Here is a 23,663-nt window from a genome sequence, read left to right as displayed (position 1 = left end):
AAAATGCTGAAGTCAACTGACAACAGGCTTTGATTGGGCTGTGACATGATCCATAATCTAGGTTTATATATGGAAGTAACCACTTAGTTGCCGTTATTTCAAGAGCAGCCACGCACGGAACTATGCCCCAGCGAGAGTGGGCATCTTCAGACCTGATGAGAACCCCAGGAATAAAATGCATTGAAGGACAGAGTGCCTCTCTAATTGATAAAAGTAATCGCCTTGCTTTGATAAGAATATATATATATCAATGCATTTCCAGTTTTATGAAAAATACACAAGCCTAGACTATTTGAACAAAAATCATGAATACTTCCCATAAATGAATGCAGAGACTCAAGAGAATAAACAAAGGCTCAAGCATCTTGTTATCATTTTATTCCGATGCAGAAACGCTTCGTCGTCGGCCAACGATTAAAAAACATTGCGATTAAAGGATAGAACGGGGGGGGGGGGGGGGAATGCGTTAAAAGTAGAACACACAGCGGGATCTAAGGGAGTTGGAACTCTTAGCGGGGCCAGGAAGGATCTGGTCAACTGCGCGTAAGTTCTAGTTGATCCTTACTAAATCGGTGCATTGGCTCCGGGCTCCGCTTTATTATGCGCCCCTGTTCCACCACAGGGAACAATTCTGATACAAAGGCATTGTAACAGTCATTATGGAGGATACGGGTAGGCACAGTCCACACAGCCTCGTTCATGATATCACAAGCAATTTATTACAATAACAGAGATGCTGTGATGACATTATAAGGTGTTCCTGAATCTCCTTCAGGATAATCTGATATCTGGCTTCCAGCAAATAAAAACTGTTTATCATAATCAAGTAGGACAGACGATGTAGTGAGCAACCCCCCACCCCCCTCTCCCAAGACTTTTTACACTTTTGCCTTTACTATACCATTTGAAAATATAACTTCAGACTGATATGGAACGAGTAAGGTATTTCAGTGAAATGTTATATTCGATTTGTTTAAATCATAATTGAAATGTATATATATTTCTATATAGAAAGGCCCAGAGGCGCTCGCCACAAGGGCTTTTCTCTTATGCTGTTTTCTCCTGAGTGGCTGTTAAACCTTTGAGCTCTGCAGGAGCATTTCTGCATCAAAATAAAAATAATCAAATTCCATTATTAATTGTTCAGTTTATTGAGAATAATGTGATTTAAGAAATATTTAGAGTGTCTGCGTAAAGACAGCCTCAAACTAAAAATGTACTTAGTCGACGCAGCTCGAACAGGATAGAAAAGGATCTAGGTATGTGCACACTTCAGTACTCAAAGGCTCATCTATAACACAATGGAATATTTCCCCTTCGGCCTATATTGTTGACAAGTTTGAACATCACAAACAGGTAAAGCAGTTTCTGTTACTCTGAACCCAGATGTTTGAGTGAGATGCCTATGCGGCCATAGAGAGCAGTCATTTCGATATTTATAATCTCCTTCAATAACCAACATGTCATCTCAGCCCCACTTGCAATGCTGAAGTGCACACAGCAAAACTGAAAGGCCAGAAAGACCTCGAACAGGTTTCACGAACTTCAATCCGGTATCGAGCAATCGCAGACTCCCAGAATGGGAATTGGTGTTGGCTTAAGTGTTCAACTCAATCCAATATACCCCAAGAAAACAAAGAACCTCCTTCTTGACAAATCACTGATACTCTAAAAATCGCGTTCACACATGACATCGGCTTTCTCTATTCAGATCTAAGACAAACACCATTAAGTGTCCTTTAAGCCAACCACGGAACTTGCTCTGTTGCAATCGTCAAACCTCCTAGAGGATATATCTGGTGCAATGAATTGAAAAACCTTATGATCGGGGAGTCTTTGTCCAGATGGAAAATGAGATCGCGGTTTAGATGGAAGGCAAGCAAGAGCAAACTTTACTTCAAGTATTTTACTGCAGTCCAGAGTAGGAAAAGCAATTCAGAATTTACGCCGTGTTTGGTTAGTGGGACTTCTTTAGAACATAACTAAAAGAACATGTCGATCATAAAAAATGGTTATTTGAGCCTTAACCAAATGGAATTAATCTAGCTGCGACAGAATCCGCATTGAATACAATCCAGCGGTTGCTTAGTAGGATCATGGAGAACAACACACCGAAGGATTAGATATAACAGGAAAGGAGAAAGGGGAAAACCGGGGTTTGGAGAAGAATGCACAAGAGGATAGAAACCGTGACAAGTAGAATATGGAGGGATAGCTGCTGCGGGGCAGAGATGAAAGGGTAAACACACGCTGAGGAATTTGATATGGAGGCATTAATGAAGACATGATAGGAGGTAATTAAAGATTGAACTTGGAGGGTTAGAGGTAGAGGAATATGCTTGTGGATAGGAAATAGCAGGTCCAGAAATGCTGATGTTTTCGTACACGTGGGTAACTTGATTTATGATTCCATTTCAGGTACATGTAGATAGGTCTGGGATTCATCTCAGGCAGGACTGACTACAATTATGAAAGTTGATCTTGTGTTTTTCTATGATAGTGTTTGGATTATTTCTCATCACTGAAAATTGAGGTTGGAGTTTCCTACCAGCATTTGAAATTATACTGATATTTTCTGGCGTTTAGCTGCTGGTGAGTAGATTCAGAAATGAGTCTGCAGCACCTCCAAACCCATGACTTCTACCATCTAGAAGAGTAAGAGCAACAGATGAATGGGAACACCACAAACTGCAAGTTGCCCCCTAGCCACACACCATCCTTATTTAGAACTATATCACCATCCCTTCACTGTTGCTGGGTCAAAATCATGGAACTCCCTCCCTAATAACACTGTGGGTGTATCCACACCACATGGACTGCAGTAGTTCAAGAAAGTACTTCACCCCCACCTGGTCAAGAGCAATTAGGGATGGGCAACAAATACTGGCCGTGCTAGCGATGCTCATATCCCAAGAATGAATGAACAAAAAAGTCAACGGGCATTTGTATTCAAACAGAAAATGTTGGAAAGGCTCACCAAGGTTGGCAGAATCTATAGAAGAAAAACAGTTAAAGTATTTTCCAAAGATGCTGCCAGATCTTTTCCAGCATTTTCTGTTTTTATATGAGATTTCCACCATCAGCACTTTTGTTTTTGTCTCCTTTGTATTATCCAGATTTATTAGGATGGGTTGTAACCTGGTGTTATTTATAATTAGGACTTGGGTTTAAATTTAGGTGAAGATTGTTTACCTCACACAGAATACTAGCACTGAAGAAAGAGAGATTATGGAGAAGAAACTGGTTATGGCCCATTCATTGTGTACAACAAAGCCTGGAGTTTTTCCTGAAGTTGGGCCTGAGGCCTCATTCCAATACTTTGGGTATTTGCCTGTTGCCAGCTTGCCCATTTAAAGAGTACGAATTTTGGGCTCTCGTCTCTTTGGTGAGGGTGATGATCAAGAATGGCAGCAGTCTTTGGGAGTGCTGTGCGGTCAAAGTGATCACTCCTACTTCTCCGGGCTCCACATCAAACTTTGAAAAAACATACACCATTTTTTGTTGGTGACCATTACTTAATCATAGTGACTGCCAAAGATCCTGAGCAAAGTATTCCTAATGCACGCTTCGCTAAGGTCAGCCAATTTAGCTGAAGGGTCCTAAAATAAGTGTTTACATATGCAAGGGGTATAACATCTGTTTTAAGTAGCCACCAGGAACTCCTGAAAAATTGTCTACCCAATATGGGGTCCGACATTTGTCAGGTGTCTCTGATTGACCAAGGAGTATTGCCCTCAGTAAGTGGCACATTTTGCACCATTTTTTTAACCCAGAAAACGGGCACAATGGGAATCAACTTAAAAATAAAATTTTCAATCCAATTCCACTAAACACACATTCACAACACAAATTCATTAAAACAAATCTCGGGCAAGGAACACAGAGAGTATGCATGACTGGTATGCCTTCTGGAGGAAAGAGACGATTTAAATATTCCATTTGAAAATCCCCAGCCGTTGGAAATAGAGTCTGGCTTCTGTGGGAGGAGTCTGGTGTCGGGTCGAAGGAAAGGTTCCATTGACAGCATGGTCCTCATGAGCCTGGACTAAGCACAAGGACTGTAGCCTGACTCTAAATTGAGAAAAAAAAACCTCATAACATGGAGTGTATTTGTGGCACTGTCTCCCTGTCTGCACCTTCTCAACTGCAAACAGGCATGACACAAAGTAACAGACAGCAAAAGATTGCTTATACCAAAATACAAAATAGACAGATACAGTTAAAAACAACCCTCCCCAAAAAAATTTTTGCTGGTTCTAATTTGGCACGTGTCACAATTCACTTTGTATAAAAAAATTAAGGGATGCACACGATTGAAAGCTGCATTATTTGCTGCATTTGAAGAGTGGCTACCCATCCCCAGAAAAAAGAAACAGATGTGTAAAAAAGTTTGTTAGATATTTGTTGAGTCACAAAAATACAAAGTCCTTCCCCAGATAAATGAATGAGAAAGGAAAATGTAGGCGGCAATGGGCAGACACAAACGCTTCCATGGGTGCAACGTAGTAAAACAACAGGCTTTTCTGGCAGTTTCTAGAAAGCCAAAAGTGTTTCACTCAATTTTGGTCTTTATATCGAATTCTTAACCGTTAAGAGTGGTTGGTGGTTCAGCAGGGCATTCACTGTAGGAAGGAGCTGCACCAAGATCAATCTCCACTTCAGAATTAACTGACTCTGGGATCGTCAGAACAAAAACATAACCTAATCGAACCCAAAACAATAACAGAGCCTCAAAGGGAAGGCCGAGGAGATGCTCTCTCTGCTTCTCAACAACCCTTAATGCTTACTGAAAAGTAATGTGCCGGGGATTTTCTAGGGGGCTGTCCTGATCAATTGCCGCAACTTCGGCAGAAAGCCCAGTTTTCACTTTCTGTCTGCGGTTTCCATGATCTTCCAATGAAGCTATGGCAGCTAATCCGTGAACCACCCAGGAGATTCCTGGCCATGGTGTTTCAGTCCTTGTGTGCATGCATTTCCTCCAATCCCCTCGGCGCTAATATATTCATTCTAAGCGGCTCTAAAATTGATTAAAAAATGCATGGAGCACAGCAGCGTGTGGGGCTAAGGCATGTGAACAATGAGATAAAGGTGGGCAGCCATTTGCCGTTGCTTCCCCACAATGGTAACAAAAGCACTTTAGTTTTCTTTCGGTTTTGTATTTTCTTTTTTTTTAAATTTTTTTCTTATTTTGATTATTTTATAAAACTTCAGGTTGTCTCTTTGAACAAGAAGGCCCGATGTGAATATACGTCTTTTGAAGTTCCCAGGGAGAGAGCCTTCTTGTAAAGATGGTACAGTGCACATGTTAATCAGACCCTTGTTAAAATCCAGCAGTCTGGAGTGGTCTGTGTGAGGGGATCTCTACCCAGTTCATTCGCTCCTGCTTACTGGAGGGTTACTGCCCAGGACTATACTCTGGTGGTGGAGTGTGAATGAGGCAGCCCTGTGCTATTAAAACCAGCAGCAAAGGTGTTATAAGGATGCAAGGACTGCATCCCCACCAAGGAGTTGGGAATCATGGTGATGGTATTGGGGGTCATAAGGGGGATATCATCAGGAGAGCGGCGGAGAGTCAGGGTGTAGTCTGGCAGTGAAGGAAGCCGCATGGGCTCATGAGCCTGGATGTTCTCGCACTCGTGATGGGTTTGGTTCACTTGTAGTGACATGATCTCTTCCTCCTGCGTGTGTGCCATGTCGTTGCTGGCGTTACGTTGAGGGCTTGGCTGTTGATGGGGGTCATTGTGGCGTTTGTCCTTGCGGTAGTACAGGGCAGCAAAAGCCAGGACATTGAGGAAAAGCAGGGAGGCCCCCACTGCAATGGTTACACTTAGCTCAGTGGAGTAGTCCCGGGGATTCTCGATTAGGAGGGAACCACTGTCCTGCTCTGAGTCCCAGTTCTCCTTCTGCTGCTCATTGGAGTTGAAAGCTGGAGACATGCCAGAGCCTGGCCGCTTGGTGGTGAAGGGCCATACCTTGCCGTTGGGTCGCCTAGTCGCATAGGAGATTGGAGTGGTGTTGGGCTGAGGCACCTTGGTGGTGGTGGAGGTGTACTGGAACATATCATGCAGGTTGTACAGGTGAGGGACCAGGTGCTTCCAAAAGGCCACTTTAGTGGCCCGATAGTGCTCCCGCACTCGTGGCTTCAGACCAATGTGAAGATAAAGCTGATCTCGTGGATTGTATTTAGACCAGGCCACCTCTTCAAAGCGGTTTGCCTTTGTGTGGATGAACTTGGTATCCTGTGGCACTGGCTTGTTGGGATCACTAAAGATGGAAAGAAAACAGTTACTATCAGATCAGGAGATTCTTTCAATTTACTTACTGTGGTCATTGCCGGAAGCTTGGTCCAGTTCTGTGTAAATCAAGTGCAATTAATGAAGCATGTAATACACGTGAAGATCTAAAGACCTGCCTGCCTTTATTATTAACAATGCCAAACCCCGGGCAATGGAACCATGTAACCACAAACTGCTCAATATAAGGTGAATAGGAATCTATAGGCAGCAACCAACTCATGGCCTGTGGATACTTGGGTTTGAAATATTTTGTGATAATGTAATAAGTTACATAACATTTTATATACACCCCAGTGATCTGTGGCCATTTTGCTGACAGTGATGCCAAAATTTCTTGCCAAACTCTTTAACATAAGCCAGAATCATAAAAATCAGTGTAAACACGCAGTGACAATGAGAAAACAAAGTGCAGAACTCACACCATAAGTTTTCTTTAAATATTATCATGCTCAGTACAAGCACCACCAAACACATCTTCCCTTCACCCCCCCTGGCGGCATTCTAAAGGGATCGTTCCCTCCGTGACACCCTGGTCCACTCCTCCAAGATCCCCTACATCTCAACCCCCTCCCATGGCACCTTCCCATGTAACCGCAGAAGATGCAACACCTGCCCCTTTACTTCCCCTCTCCTCACCGTCCAAGGGACCAAACACTCATTTCAAGTGAAGCAGCATTTCACCTGTACTTCCCTCAACTTAGTCTACTGCATTCGTTGCTCCCAATGCGGTCTCCTCCACATTGGAGACACCAAACGCAGACTGGGTGACTGCTTTGCAGAACACCTTTGTTCTGTCCACAAGCATTACCCAGACCTCCCTGTCGCTTGCCATTTCAACACTCCACCCTGCTCTCATGCCCACATGTCCGTCCTTGCCTTGCTGCATTGTTCCAGTGAAGCTCAATGCAAACTGGAGGAACAGCACTTCATCTTCCGACTCGGCACTTTACAGCCTTTCGGACTGAATATTGAGTTCAACAATTTTAGATCATGAATTCTCTCCTCCATCCCCACCCCCTTTCTGATTTTTCCCCCTCCTTTTTGTTTTTCCAATAATTTATAGATTTTTCTCTTCCCACCTATTTCCTCTATTTTTAAATGTATTTCCATCCATTGTTTTATCTCTACCTTTTAGCCTTTTGCGATTCCTTCACCCCACCCCACCCCCACTAGGGCTATCTGTACCTTGCTTGTCCTGCTTTCTACCCTTAATTAGCACATTCCTTTAGATAATATCACTACCTTCAACACCTCTTTGTCCTTTTGTCTGTGACATCTTTTGGTTATCTCCACCTATCACTAGCCCTCTAATCAGCTTTCTTGTCCCAACCCCCCACCTTAAACCAGCTTATATTTCACCCCTTTTCTATTTTTCCTTAGTTCTGCTGAAGAGTCATGCGGACTGAAAACGTTAACTATGCTCCCTTCCACAGATGCTGCCAGACCTGCTGAGTTTTTCCAGGTATTTTTGTTTCTGTTGTGGTGCCACTGTGCTGTTCTTGATGATGGACATTGAAGTCCATGAAGTTAAGGACATTAAGGATAGTATTATATTAAAAGAAGAGTCTTACAATGTTGCAAAGAATAATAGTAAGCATGAGAACCAGGAATGTTTTAAAAGTCAGTGAAGGGCTACCAAAAGATGGATTAAAGGAAAAATAGAAAATGAGAGTAAGCTACTCAGGAATATAAACAGATTGTAAGAGCTTTTACAAATTTATAAAAAATATGTGTAGCTGAAGTAAACAGTTGTCGGTTAGAGGTAGAAACAGGAGAGATTACCATGGGGAATGAGGAAATGGCAGAGACATTGAATTCATATTTTGTGTCTGACTTCAGAGTAAAAGATACAAATTACATAGCAGAGATAAAGGGTAATGGAGGGGTTAATGAGAGTGAAGAATTTGAGGTCATTAATATTAAAAGTATTGGGGAAACTTAAGGGGCTAAAATCCAACAAATCCAGAAGACCTGATGGCCTACATTCCAGGGTTTTAAAAGAGATAGCTGCAGAGACTGTGGATGCATGGGTTATAATTCACCAAAATTCCCTAGATTCTAGAATGTTCCTAGTCGATTAGACATTCGCAAATACAACACCACTATTCAAGAAAGGGGAGAGGGAGGAAACAGGGAACTATAGGCCAGTTAACCAGATATTAGTCATCGGAAAATGCTGGAATCTATTATTAAGGAAGTCTTAACAGTCACTTAGAAAATCACAGAATGATCAGAGAAATTCAACATGGTTTTACAAAACATTACGTTTGAGGATGCAGCAGGAAGTCTCTTCCACAGAGAGTAATGGGAGGCTAGGTCACTGAATATATTCAAGGCTGAGTTAGATAGAGTTCTGATTGACATGGGAGTCAATGATCATGGGGGGCAGGCAGCAAAGTGGGGTTAAGGCTACAATCCGATCACCATGATCTTACTGAATTGCAGAGCAGGCTTGATGGGCTGAATGGCCTACTTCTCCTATTTCTTATGTCTTATATAATTAGTAGGATACTAAAGGGAAACCGGTAGATGTAGTATACTTAGATTGCCAAAAGGCCCTTGGATAAGGTGCCGCCAAAAGTTAATATACAAGTTAAGGGCTCATGGAGTTGACGATAATATATTAGCATGGATAGTGGTTTGATAGCTGGATAGGAAGCAAAGAGTAGGGATAAATGGGTCATTTTCAAATTGGCAAGCTGTGAATAGTGAAGTGCCGCAAGCTCTGGGGCCTCAGCTATTTACAATCTATATTGATAACTTTGATGAAGAGACAGAGAGTAATGTATAAAAAGTTACTGACGATACAGAGATAGGTGGGAACGTAAACTGTGGAGGAAGACACAAAGAGATATAAACAGGTTAAGTGAATGGGCAACAAGGAGGCAGATGAAGTATAATGTGGGGAAAAGTGTGAGTTTGTTCACTTTGATAGTAAGAACAGTAAAGCAGAATACTTTTTAAAAAGATGCAAAATTAGTAAATGTTGATGTTCAGAGGGACTTGAGTGTACTCATACAAGGAACACAGAAGGTTAGCATGCAGGTACAGCAAGCAATTAGGAATACAAAAGATATGTTGGCCTTCAGTGCAAGAAGAATGGAGTACGAGAATAAAGAAATCTTGCTACAATTGTTTAGAGTTCTGGTGAGATCACACCTGGGGTTGCATATTACTGGGTGCGGGGGGATGCGGGGGTGGATGGCTCACCGCCCCCCCGGAAGCAAAGTTGGCAGGAACCCGACTTGTTCCATGCCAGCCCACCCGGCAGCCATAAGATGGTCCGGGTGAGCTAAGTTGCCTGACAGTGGGACTTCCACCCCTCACTGGGAAGGAAGTCCAGCTGTTGGGAACTGCCAGCCAATCAGATTGTCCCAGCGGTGCCAAGAATCACAGGATCTTAACGAAACAGAAGGAGGTCACTTGGCCTATCATGTCTGCACCGGCTCTCCAAATGAGCTGCTGCTGGGACCACAACCATCTCTGAGAAGGAGGCCAAATGGATCCCGGATTAAGGTAAGTCTGGGATATTGGGCAGGAAGGGTTTTTCCAGTTTAGGGAGGACGGAGGAATGGGGGTAGTTAGTTTTGGTGAGCAGGTGGGTAGAAAGAAAGGTGGAGTACTATCTTAGGGGGACCTGCCCCCGATGTGCTAAGGGCACCCCCCAAAAGATAGTACCTCCCCATCTTTCCCACTCTTTTAAAAGCGTTTTTTTAAAAAGTGGCCTGCCCACTACCGCCAAACTGCACACACTAACCATATTATAGCATGATCAGCGTATTATTAATTGAGCTTGTGAACAAGCCAATTGACCCTTGATTATTTATTTAAATATGGCAGGCAGGCTGCCGATTTCAGCGCCTGCCCACCTACAGTGTTATGGGGGTGAGCTGAGGGGTGCGCTGGGGTGGGGTGGGGTGCCCCCCCCTACCCACCAAAAACACACCTGGCAGGGGCACATAAAATACAGCCCCTGGAGTACTGTGAGCAGTTCTGGTATCCATATTTAAGGAAGAATATTCTTTCCTTTGAGGTGGTCCAGCAAACATTCACCAGCAATGGTTCCTAGGATGAAAGGGTTGTCCTAAGATGACTTGCTTAGACTTAGATCCTCTGGTCCCATGCAAGGCAATGGGTAGAGGCTGAGAAAATTGGGCCTATACTCTTAAGAGTTTAGAAGAGTGAACAGTGATCTCATTGAAACATATAAGATTCTGAAGGGACGTGACAAGGTAGGCACTGAGAGGCTGTTTCCGGTGGTTGGGGAATCTACAACACGGGCACAATCTCAGGGTACGAAGTTGATTATTTAGGATAGAGATGAGGAGAAACTTCTTCACTCAAATTGACTGTGAATTTTTGGAATTGCTTACACCAGAGGGTTGTGGATGCCACACTATTGAATATATTTAAGGTTGAGATAGATTGTTGATGTCTCATGGAATCAAGTGATATGGGGACCGAGCAGTAAAGTAAAGTTGAAATTCAAGATCAACCATGATTGTGTTGAATGGCAAAGCAGGCTCAAGGGGCCATGAGATCTACTGCTGTTCCAATTTCTTATTTTACAGAGTACATTATGTGTCCCTGCTACCCTCAGTTTTTCTTCCAAGAGGTGTTTAACATTGAGGAACACTTATTCACCATCTAAGGAGGTTGGTAGGTGGTAATCAACATGAGGTTTCCTTGTCCCTGAAGGATCTGAAGCTTCATGGGGTCCGAAGTCAATTTGAAAGATTCCCAAGGCCACTTCTTCCTGACTATATACCATTGTGCCACCATTTCTGGTGGGTCTATCCTGCCAGCAGGATTGGACGTACCCAGGGATTGGACGTACCCAGGGATGATGATGCAGAAGTCTGAAGCATTGCTTATAAAGTATGATTCAGTGAGTATGACTATGTCAAGCTGCTGCTTGACTAGTCTATGGGACAGCTCTCCTAATTTTGGTACAAACCCTCAGAAGTTAGTGAGGAGCACTTTGCAGGGTCAACTGGGTATTGAATGCCATTGTCGTTTCCCTGCCTAAGTTGATGCTGGGTGATCCATCTGGTTTTATTCTTTTTCGACTTTTCTGTTGCATTTTGGCACAACTGGATGGCTTGCTAGGCCATTTTAGAGGGCAGCTAAGAGTCAACCACAGTTAGTCTGGGATCACATGTCAGCCAGACCGGATAAGGATGGCAGATTTCCTTCTTGAACCTGGACCTTGGTGAACCAGATGGGTTTTTACATTAATCCAGTAATTTCATGGTCACCATTACAGAGAGTAACTGTTAATTACAGAATCATTAGTTAATTGAATTGTGATGGCATTTGAAACAGGCAGAATTTTATGGCCCCTCCCGCCAGCGGGACTTTCCCATCCCGATGAAATCAATGGACTTTTGAATGGCTCGCTGCATTTTAAGGCCATGCCCCGGCCATGAAGAGGCTGTAAAATTCCACCCATTGGGCAGAATTTTGCCCTCGTTGGGTGGGCTCAGTGGGGGCGAACCTCTGCCGGTGATTGGGCCACGACCATGATCTCACGCTGGCTGCAGAATGTTCGAGAAGGGGCATTGGGCATGGGTGGGGTCCTATCGGCCGCTGGGTCCAATGGCGACCTCGTGGTCGGTCCAAAAACGGCGCAGACAGCACCAGGGAGGCTGCCCGCATTGCAGCTGTTGTAACGACATGGATGCAAACACAGATGTAGACGCTAGGCAGGAGATGAGTCCGGCAAGGCATTCGGTCCCCCTGTTTTTCGGATGAATGCCTCGCTGCTCTCCTGGAGGAAGTGGCTGCCAGAAGGGACACTCTTGTCCCGAGAGATGGGAGGAGGAAGTCACCGCACCTCACAAAGGGAGGAGGTGGCAACCTGAGTGAGCAGCCACGACATGGTGCGGTACACCTGGGTGCAATGGCAGAAGATGTCTAATGATCTGCTGCATAAAAGAAGAGTGAGTACCCTGTTGGCATGTATCAGTATGTTAAAGTGTTTTGGGTTGACCATCCCCCCATGGAGCACAGGGGTTTTAGAGTCTGAGTACCAACTGTCAATGATGCCAGAGCTGGCCAAGGGGGTGAGTCCTGGCTGCTTGGGCTGACTGCCCTGTGGCTTGAGGGCCACGACTCAGGTGAGCCCTGCAAGGTGCTCATCAGCTGGGGTTGGCCAGGCTGCAATGCCGCTGCAGGTAGAGAGTGGACCAATCAATGGTCCTCTGTCCTTTAAGGAGAGGACATCCCATAACAATATTGAGAGGTCATGGACTGGTGGAGGACCCTCGCACCTCCTCATTCTCTCCAGATACAAGCAGGAGGCCGTAGAGCTTGCGAGGCACCATGCACCTTGGTCGAGAGAGGCCAGGGTGTCAGACGAAGCTAAGAGTGCAGTGCACTGAGGTGAGAGTTTTGGATGGTGCAAAAAATCTTGTTTAGTCTCATCACTGATGGGAGCCTCCAGACTGGATTCCTCATTGATCATTGAAAGACGATGGCACCATGATCTCCATTGTCTCACCAGGGTGCCTGGCATGCATAGTGACAGCAGGATGACTTTAACTAATGACATGTCCTTGTTCTCCCTTAGATCTGCCACCAAGCAGCTAATCTCAGGATCTCCAGGAGCTACCCCTGACATCGGCTCCAGAGGCACCTGCGTCATACCCGCTCTCTGAATCAGGCCTCAGCGCACATACCAGCACCTCGGTGTGCATTAGTTCAGTGGCTTGTATCTCGGGGCACATTGGTGAGGGCACCTCACACTCACTTGAGGTGCAGGCGAAGGCAGAGAGTGCCCAGGGCGCTGGCAATTGGAGAACCACTAAAGACCAGGATGATGCTCAGTGGAAGGTTGATGATGAGCCTCTGAAGTGGTCCATTAGGTGGCAGATGCTGGATGTCCAGCTGGATGTGCAGGAGGATCTGGCGGAGATCAATGAGGATCCACGTGCCATGGTCCCTGTTGTGGAGGAGTCCCTGCGGAGCATGATCACTGTGTTGACCTCATGGTCAAGCACACTGCCTCCTCCATGGAGAGAGTGGCGACTTTCATGGAGAGGCTGCTCCTGGAACAGAATCAGGGGTTTCTGGGGTTGCGCTTGGACCTGCAAACCCTCAGACAGGTACTGACCTCAGGTGGTCAGTGTCCATGTGTGAGATGGATGAGATACCCAGTATCACAACTAGGTGCCCATCCATCAATGGCGAACACGGAGGTCCAGAGCAATCTCACGTTGGCGCACGAGCTTCCTGTGGTCTCTGCGGGCTCCTCTCAGGGTGCGTTGGATGATGGCAGCAGCTCCTCCGCCCCTCTGCCAGTGACCGCAGCATCTGGTGAAGCTGCAGCGACTGGGGAGATGTCAGTCATGGCACTGGCTGCTCCCTCCCAGGTGGGGCCAACACTGCCAAGGTCATGAAGGGCAACAAGACAGCAGAGTCAGCAGGCTGTCTCCAATGCCGGTGCCAGCGAGGGGAGAGCACCTAGACCATAGCACCTGTAAATTTAAGTTTAAAGCATTATAAGCACAAGAGGGACTGGTCACGGGTGATCTTTTGTTCTCCCATTTTCCCCCCCCTTTTTAATCATGTGACCATCAACACCTGGTATTGCTCTGTTCATAATCTGAGCATTAACATTATATTACATTTGTTTTTGTGTTATTGGCCTGAGTATGATTCATTTGTTTTGTAGGTGCAGGGTACTCCAGTATGTGATGCTGGAAGTGGGTGGCTTGAAACTTTATTGCACAGGCACTGAGTATATCTTGGGGACAAAGAAAAGGGTCATTTCTGAGACCCAGGATGGTGGCAGCAGCCCTGACACAATGTAGTAGTACTTATTTGGCAGCCTAGCTGAAGGACCGTTGGATCAAGGCATCCCTGGTGTCCCTGCTTCCCTGGAGGTTACCGAGATCTGGCTCCATGCCCTCAGCATTCTCCTCACTGTGCTCCTCTTCTGATTCACTACTGGGCTCATCATCTGTGGCCTGTGCAGCTGCATCAAGATCCTCTTCCTCCAGTGGGATCCCCCTTGCCAGTGCCAGATTGTGGAGAGTGCAGCATGCAACCACTATCAGTGAGACCCACTCTGGGGGGTATTGCAGTGCACCCCCTGAACGGTCCAGGCATTGGAAGTGCATCTTGAAAAGACCTATGGTTCTCTCTACCACTGCCCCTGTCTGTGGAGGCATGACACCTGTTGTACCGTTGCACTGCCTCTGTTCTTGGGTGGCAGAGAGGCATCATGAGCCACCTCTTCAAGGGATAGCCCTTGTCACCCAGCAGGCATCCATCCAGTCGGACTGGAGTACTGAAGAACCTCGGCACCTGGAAGGGTCTGAGGATGTATGCGTCTGGGAGCTGATCTTGCACAGACTTGCAGAATGTGCAACTTGTGGCCACACACTATCTGCATGTTCATGGAGTGGGGATCCTTTCCTGTTGGACGAAGGCACCCGGCTGACTCACTGGCACCTTGATGGCCACATGTGTGCAGTTGATGGCACCCTGGATGCGGGGGAACCCAGCAATCATTGCAAAACCTCTGGCTGGCTCTGTCTGGCTGGCCTCGTCTGTATGGAATGAAGGAAAGTCAATACCCACCTGAACAGAGCTTCTGTCACCAGTTGGATGCAACTATGGACAGTTGATTGGGAGACTCCATACAGATCCCCCACTGAGCCCTGGAAAGAGCCAGAGGCATAGAAGTTGAGGGCCACCGTGACCTTCAGAGCCACTGGCCGGGGGTGTCCACCCACACAGTCGGGGCTAATCTCAGGCCGGATTATCTGACAAATGGGTGTCACTGTCTCCCTTGAGAGGTGCAGTCTCCTTTGCCATTACACCTCGGACATACTGAGGTAGCTACATTGTCACTTTTAAAATCCTGGCAGCAGAATAGTGGTGTCTTCTGTGGCCCCTTCTGCTTTGGGCTACCTACTGGCCCTACACCCCTTCGCCTGCTCCTCTCTTCCCATAGGTCCCTCCCCTGGAAGCTGCAATGGGACACCTAACCTCCTCTCCCTTCTGCCCCTCTCTTTCTCCTCAGAGGAGGTGCTCCAGTGGAGACCACAATCCCCATTACCAGGGTAAGGGAATGCTATCTCATACCTGGAAGGGTCCACATGGCCTGAATCCTCATGGGGCCTTGGAGACACTAATGAGCCCTGAAATGACGTGTGGAAATACTAACAATGAAGCCCCGGACAGAGATGAAGCTGCCAATTACAGAGAAGCAACCAGCAGCAAACTATCCCTAAAACGTCTCACTACTCACACTGGCAATGCTGCTGATCTTTTTTAACCCATCCATGGATAAGGTTTTGCAAATTGTGGGCTGCCCACCTGCCCGCTTTGCCTGTGTGACAAGTGGAAAAAAAAAATCACACAGGCAATGTTAAATCACCATCAATTGGGTTGTTAAGGGCCTTAACTAGCCTCTTAATTAATGGAGGGTGCGGCTCCGACTCCCGCCGACCGAAATATCGTGCGACTGCGCAATGACATTGGGACACACGACCGACGGCATTGTGCGTCATTTTACGCTTGCTCGGGTCTGGTTTGCATCTGCCCAATGAGTGGAAAATTCCACCTATTATCTCTGGAACTTTAGTTGGGGCCCCTGGATTTCCAGTCAAGCAAATTACTGTCATCTTAAATGGGCACATTAATGCTCAAGTTAGGGCCCATAATGTTTAAAAAAGTAGAACTGGGAAGGTTTTTGGTACAACATCCATCAGACAACCATGCTGCGAGTCAGTTCCCCTATACCGTAGTCCCCTGCTACGCACCAATTATCTCTCCTTGCTTTCGCAGGCACATCTGGAAAGCAGCTGATGTGGTCCATGACCCAGGTCCTCAAGTCAAGTCTCGAAGAACCTTGGAAGAAGAATTTGATGACATCTTCATTGAAGACCCATCACAGCGCTCAGCCACACCCTTGCAGAGACACACAACTTGGTGGGATCTAGATCTAGAATAACCTCAAGGTCACAATCTGGTGAGCACATCGCATGGTCTGATCCATAGCAGGCAGTGGCAGGGACCTCCCAGGTTTCCGGCACTTGGAGAACTGCTGGAGGCCAGAAACCTGCTGTGTCCAAGTCAGGTGAGGAGCCTCTGGACTCGGTCATGTCACAATTACTGGAGCTGGAAAGGCAAGTATCAGGAAGGGATGTCCGCTGCACTCCTCAGATTGTAAGGTACGATGGAGGAGTCCATCCGCCTGAAGTCCGAGGGCGATAGCACCGGCATTGCTAATGCACCAAGGTCAACACTGGTAGGATGGCAGCCACCACGGAGACCTTGGTCCTGGACATAGGTCTTGAAGGCTGTGTGGGCTGAACTCCATCAGTGATGCCCTAGTTGGTCTCCAACAGTGTCACCAAGAGAGGGGCGTGGGGCAGTTCAATCTCACTCCAGCTTCCCCCTTCTCCACAAGTAGTCAGCCAGGGGCACGGATTGCGAGGAGTATCAGCAGGTGCACATCCCAGGGCCATCCAGCCAGGTTACTCCGGGAGTGTCTGGCCCATCCGAATCCCCTCTTCCTGTGACCTCAGCAGCTCCAGCTCCACAGGTCGAGAAGGGTGCCATTGCTACACAGCAGGACCTGAAAGCAGGCCAGGGCCCTCTAGGTCTTGGCCCTCCAGGGGACGCCCATCAAGGTCATCACAGACAAGGTGTAGCAGTCAGCAGGCTGCCTCCACCTCCACTGTGGATGTCAGGGGAGCACCAAGACATAGCGACAGGGAGACCATACAGAGAAAATAATGAACATTATGTACAAGTTAATAATAGCCTGGGCACAGGTGTTAATCACTTGTGCATAATGTTCACTATTATTAATAAACTCTCAAAGATGTCTCTTTGCCTATGGCTGCTTGTTCTGATGAGCAGTGTTGGTGTCACTCATTTATGAAACCTTGGTTCCTGCACAAGATAAAGGCAGGTGTCTCAGTCCAGGGCCTCTTCCCTGTGCTTTGTGCAACCTTCCCAGCACACTGATGGTGTGCCTTCACAGTCACATCAGTCATGCCTGCATCTCAATGGGGCTCACCATTGCTGCCAAAATGTCCTGAGCCAGTGGCACAGAGTTCTGTCATTCTCTCGGTATGCTCTTAGCACCTTTGAAGTGCGGCTGCCCCCTCATCTCATCAGCCTCTGTGTCCGGTGACAGTGTGATCCTGAAGGGTTCAGTTCATGAAAGGTGTCATACGATCAGGAGATGTTAAAGTATCCCCACTGCATCTCCATGATATGACCCTGTTCATAGAGCACAAGCGAGCTGCCATCAACCAGAGAGGAGTCAGACATTCACATTAGCTATAAAAACAAAAAAACTGCGGATGCTGGAAATCCAAAACAAAAACAGAATTACCTGGAAAAACTCAGCAGGTCTGGCAGCATCGGCGGAGAAGAAAAGAGTTGACGTTTCGAGTCCTCATGACCCTTCGACAGAACTTGAGTTCGAGTCCAGGAAAGAGCTGAAATATAAGCTGGTTTAAGGTGTGTGTGTGGGGAGCGGAGAGATAGAGAGACAGAGAGGTGGAGGGGGGTGGTGTGGTTGTAGGGACAAACAAGCAGTGATAGAAGCAGATCATCATGTGTTCTATTGTACTATTGTCGTTGACATCTTTTGATGATCTGCTTCTATCACTGCTTGTTTGTCCCTACAACCACACCCCCTCCCTCCACCTCTCTGTCTCTCTATCTCTCCGCCCCCCCACACACACACCTTAAACCAGCTTATATTTCAGCTCTTTCCTGGACTCGAACTCAAGTTCTGTCAAAGGGTCATGAGGACTCGAAACGTCAACTCTTTTCTTCTCCACCGATGCTGCCAGACCTGCTGAGTTTTTCCAGGTAATTCTGTTTTTGATTCACATTAGCTATGTGGGGATCTATGGAGTGTCCCCACTGCATGTCGTCATCATCCTCCTGGAATGTAAGGACTATGGGCAACCGCTGTGTCTTCAACACAGGAGCCTTATCACGGGTATTTGTGCTGCCATCAGCCAGATAGGAGTCAAACATTCAAAGTTGTAATTTGAGGATCAATGGTGTCTCCTCACTGCATGTCGGCATCATCCTCCATGAATCTAGCAGCTATGAAGGCCCCCTGAGGTTCGCCTGCCTCGAGTGGACAGTGCGATGGCTCTATTGTGTCATCGTCACTTTCGAGGCCCACCTCATCCTCATCCCCATCAACGTCTTTCTTATCAGAGGAGATTTGAAGCTCTTCCATCTTCTCCTTAGCCAGCTCCTCTCCCTGTTGCAGTGCCAGGTTGTAAAGGGTGTAGCAGGCAACGATGATGCCTGACACCCTCTCTGGACTATATTGCAGGGCTCCACTAGACCGGTCCAGGCACCGGAACCTCATTTTCAACATGCCGATGGATTGCTCCACCAAGATGCAAATTGCAGCATGAGCATCCTTGTACCTTCTCTCTGCTAAACTCTGAGGTCAGCGCATGGGTGCAATTAGCCATGTCCTCTGCTGGTAGCCTTTATCCCCAAGGAGCCAACCCTGAAGACTCTGTGGACCCTGGAAGACGTCAGGGATCTGAGACCTACTGAGAATGTAGAAGTCGTGGATATTACCTGGTGACCGTGTGCAGACCTGAAGGATATATTGGTGGTGGTCGCACATCAGCTGAACATTCAGTGACTGGAAGTCCTTGCAGTTGACTTAGTTGACCGCTTGTTGTCATGGAGATCTGAGCACCAGGTGAGTGCAGGCAATGGCATCCTGCACTTGTGGGAAATCCGAGTTCAAATTGTAGCGTTCTTGCAACCTGGCTTTCCTGATCCCGGATGAAATGCACGAAATTGTGTGTCTTCGCGAATGTGGCATTCATGGATGCATTTGTGTGTAGAGGCTTGCGATATCCCACAGAGGTCATCTGTGGAGCCCTGAAATGAGCAGCCGGTGTAAAAATTGAGCGCTGCGGTCACTTCTGCAGCCACTGGCAATGGACGCCCTCCATGACTCATAGCGCCAAATCCTGCAGCAAGTGGCAGATGTGACCAACCAGTTCCCTAGACATGCGCAGTCTTCGGCGACACTGGTTCTTGGTCATCTACATGGCTGCCAAGTGCCATCTGTAGATCCTGGGTCTAGCTATGCGCTATGAGCTCGCTGTGGCTCTTCAGTAGAGTGTGCAGGAGCCCCAGCCAGCCCTTCTTCTCGAGGGTGCTGCTCCTCCCACTGACCAGCCAGGTGCCTCCGTTGCTCCCTTCTCCTTTGTCTCCGCTCCCTGTAAGCCATGAGGGATACAGCTAGGTCACCAGGCTCCATGCTGCTGATGTACTCCTCCTGCAGGATGAAAGAGAGACAGAGACATGTGGGTTAGTATGGGTGTACTAAGGACCTCTCTTGGTTAAGTCTGAAGGCCCCTTAACGCATTCCGGAGAATGCTGGCCACCACTTGCATGGCCAGAGTTTATTGTGCTGCATGGCTGCCCGAAAACCCAACAACCTGCGCCCCATTCCAGCAGACCAATTGGCGGCAGCTTTGACCGCTGGGCTGCATGCTGTGGTCTCAGCTCATGTGCAGGCATTCTCCTAACCTGCACTGCAAGGCTGCACTGTTAGCTTGAACCATGTGAGAGGCTGGTCCAAAACTCAATGAAGATATTGCAAGGGGCTGTGAACACCTCCACCAGTGACAGCTCCATGGCCAGCTTTAGCAAGGAGATTGTACAACTTGCCCAGTCATCCAATTGTTCTGCAATCCACTAAAAAGCTCATTAGTATGGAGTCTGTGTCTGAGGTGTGTAAAGTTCAGGAGCATTTTGAGGAACTTTCATGCCTCTGTGTTGCTTGAGTGGGCAGATAAGCTAAAGGCCTGACTCTAAGCAGGTCAATGGAGCTGCACTTAAACTGTCTCAGCTGCGGAGGAATGGTCACTTTATGCAATGTTTCCCTAATGCATGACCGCTTCCCTCCTGCCTCCTCACCACAGGTGCTTGTGCACTACCATCAGGCTGTGCTGCCTTGCCCCCACCACACTGCAGCCCTTGCCCCAGTACCGCACTGTCAGCCAGCTGGGAAAAAGCGACTTGCCTGTGCCCTCGCCTGAATGCGTGGTGCCTCTTCCTTGAAGTCGAACGGATGACCCTCGCGAGTGCCGCACACTTTAGTGTGCACTTACCTCCGAGTTCCTCTCAAAATTCAGCTTGCCAGGTGCATGCCTTTTAATTGCTTTTATGAAACACGTTGGCATGATTGCCCAGACGATCCAACGAGCGGGGATGATTCCGCCGAACAGGGCTTAAAGTTATGATCAGATATATTAAAATGATGTTCCCAACGTGCGGCTGTGGGACGCTGTGGCCTGCCATTGACAGGTGGAGCGGATGAGTGCAAACTGGTTTCATGATGGTGTGAAACCAATTTTTGGCCATCGTGCCATATTGTCCGCTCACACCTGCCATGACACCCGACGCCAACGGGGACAGAAAATTCCGGCCTAGGGCTCAGTTTTAAATCTTTTTGTCAGTCAAACGTCTAACATGGCTGAACCTATCATTAGATTTCCTGGAGAGTATAAAAAAAGTTTACTTAACCCGATGTAAAGTCCTTTTAATTTTATACCAATACTGAACTCAAGCAGTGCAAATCAGGTATCGAGGCCACAAATGACTGAAATGATACAGTGTGAGAGTGACGTCTGTAGGGATTTTAATTTTGCTTAATTCTCGTATTGTCTCAGATTTTGACTCCAGATTCAGCTCCATTTCCATTATAACTGCAGCACTGGCATGGGGCCAAACTCCTTTACCCTGATGTTCCACTTGTAATGTGAAGCATCCTAAAAGTGCCCAATACAGGATATCACTTACAATTTGAACACAGCCCATTTCTCTCAAGGATGTCCAACAATTTGGAGCTGGGGGCCTGATACTATTGTCAAAACATGATTATGCAAGAAAAAGGCTCAATTTTTATGAGAATGTAATGACTCCATCACATAGAAATTAAAATACCCACCTACACAAAAATTCAAACAGCCCTATAGACAAAAATGTTGTGAGAATGTCTGTGCACAAAACACAGAACAATTTGCACATAAGAACTGTGACCCCCATACACAAGAAAGAACATATCAATTGTCACGATGATGTAACTTGTACACGTGTGATATTAATCTCTTAAGTTAATCGGCTGATCAAACATATATTGAACTATTTAAAAAAGGGCTTTTGAGAAAGCAAGTAAAGACATCGACTTATGATGGCTGCCACTATCACCTGACATCTGGTATTAAATGTTGACCACTTATCTAGAATGTTCCAATGTGGAGTACAATTAAGAAATGCCCAAACATCCTTCTATGGAAACTTAAACCTGCTGATGGCAAGAACTACTTCAAAAATTTACTGAAATTAAGCTGGACATCACATTTGCATTTCCATAAGGCTACCTCTCAGGCGGAGACAGAAATTCTACCAGGACAATAGGTATATGGAAAGGTGTTCTTCCTATCTCAAAGATGGATAATGGATCGTTCAGAAGTTAATGGCTAGGACATTACAGAATCTAATCACCTTAGCCATGAAACAATAGCCACAGTCTGTCCAGACATAAGCTAAGAAAATGACTTCTGAAATCATTCCAGAGGGAAAGGTCATGTGACAAGAATAACAATTTTTGAAATCTCTCATTAGGCTATGCAAGTCGCTGAGCAGCAGGCTGGATTAAATCTGTCAAAGGAGGCGACAGGGGAGATTTACATTGGGTGTTTCATGTGGCTGGTGAGTCTAGAACCCGGGGACACAGTTTCAGAACAAGGGGAAGGCCACTTAGGACTGAGATGAAGGGTAATTTCTTCATTCAGAAGGTGTTGAATCTTTGGAATTCTCTACCCCAGAATGTTGTGGAAGCTCAATCATTGAGCATGTCTACAACAGAAAATTGATATATTTTAGGATATTAATGACATCAGGCAATATGGGGATGGTGCAGGAAAGTGGCATGGAGGTAGCTGATCAGCCATGATCTAATTGAATGGTGGACCAGGCTCGATGGGTCAAATGGCCTACTCCTGCTCATATGTTGCTATGCCTTCCCATTCCTTTAAGAACCTGACTCTGTTACAGTTTAAAAATCCAGCATAGAGATAGAGAATTACCATTGACAGGAACATTAGGTGCAAAAATCATTGACTTTTTGGAACAGATGATTCATGTTTTAAAAAAGAGACTGTCTCCAGAAATTGCAGTCTCCATGGGCTTCAATTGCTGGAATTTCAAGACCACCGTGGTGAAAAGTCTGCCACTGCCACAGATACCTGCAAAGGACTCAAACAGTTAACTCACAATTTTTTATGCTTTAGCACTGAGTTTTAATTTGGGACAAAAAGTAACTTCATACTGTACAACTTATAAATCTTGTATGCTTGTGTCAGTTTGTATGTGTGTTGCGATGGTGGAGATGTAGATCTACTTTTTAAAATATTTTTTATTCCTTATCCTTCACTCAATAAAAACTAACCCCTTTCTCTTCTGAACTCAAGAAAGCCTGCCAGACTAGTTTGCTTGCAATCAGCACATGGAGTGGTTAAGTACAGGCATACGAACATACATACATACTAATTAGGAGCAGGAGCAGCCTGCTCCGCCACTCAGTAAGACCATGGCTGATCTGAATTTAACCTCAACCCCACATTCCTGCCTACCCTGATAACACTTCATCCCCTTGTTAATCAAGAATCTATCTAGCTCTGCCTTTAAAATATTCAAAGACTGCTTCCACTGCCTTTTGAGGAAGAGAGTTCCAAAGACTCACTATCCTCAGAGAAAAAAAATCTCCTTATCTCTGTCTTAAATGAGCAACCCCTTATTTTTAAAAGGTGACCCTTACCTAGTTCTAGCTTCTCCCATAAGAGGAAACATCCTCTCCACATCCACTCTGTTAAGACCCCTCAGGATCTTAAAGGTTTCAATGAAGTCGCCTCTTACTCTTCTAATTTCCAGTGGATACAAGCCTAACCTATCCAGCCTTTCCTCATAAGACAACCCGCCCATTCCTGGTACTTAGACTAGTAAACATTCTCTGAACTGTTTCTAATGAATTTACATCTTTCTTTAAATAAGGAGGCCAGTACTGTACACAATACTCCAGACGTGGTCTCACAAATGCCCTGTACAACTGAAACATAACCTCTCTACTTTTGTAATTAGTTCCCTTCACAATAAATTATAACATTTTATTAGCTATCCTAGTTACCTGCAGTACCTGCATACTAACCTTCTGCGACTCATGCATTAGGACATCCAGATCTCTCTGAATCTCAGAGCTCCGCAATCTCTCACCATTAGATAATAAGGTTTTTTTTTCTTCCTGCCAGAATGAATGATTTCACATTTGCCCACATTATACTC

At 46.2% G+C, this 23,663-nt stretch overlaps 1 protein-coding gene across 1 annotated transcript in view; it reads right to left on the bottom strand.

Annotated features, from left to right (window-relative positions):
- Window positions 1–898: 898 nt before the first annotated feature.
- nlgn3a (neuroligin 3a) overlaps window positions 899–23,663 on the bottom strand; it is a 257,150-nt gene continuing 234,385 nt past the window's right edge. The window contains exon 6 of the mRNA XM_041195469.1: window positions 899–6,264. Coding sequence (XP_041051403.1) covers window positions 5,409–6,264 — 856 coding nt within the window. The 3' untranslated portion in view covers window positions 899–5,408. The remainder of the gene's footprint in view (window positions 6,265–23,663) is intronic.

The sequence above is a fragment of the Carcharodon carcharias genome, chromosome 9, assembly GCF_017639515.1.
Source record: "Carcharodon carcharias isolate sCarCar2 chromosome 9, sCarCar2.pri, whole genome shotgun sequence".
Classification (NCBI taxonomy): domain Eukaryota; kingdom Metazoa; phylum Chordata; class Chondrichthyes; order Lamniformes; family Lamnidae; genus Carcharodon; species Carcharodon carcharias.
This window is presented reverse-complemented; position numbering and strand designations above follow the sequence as displayed.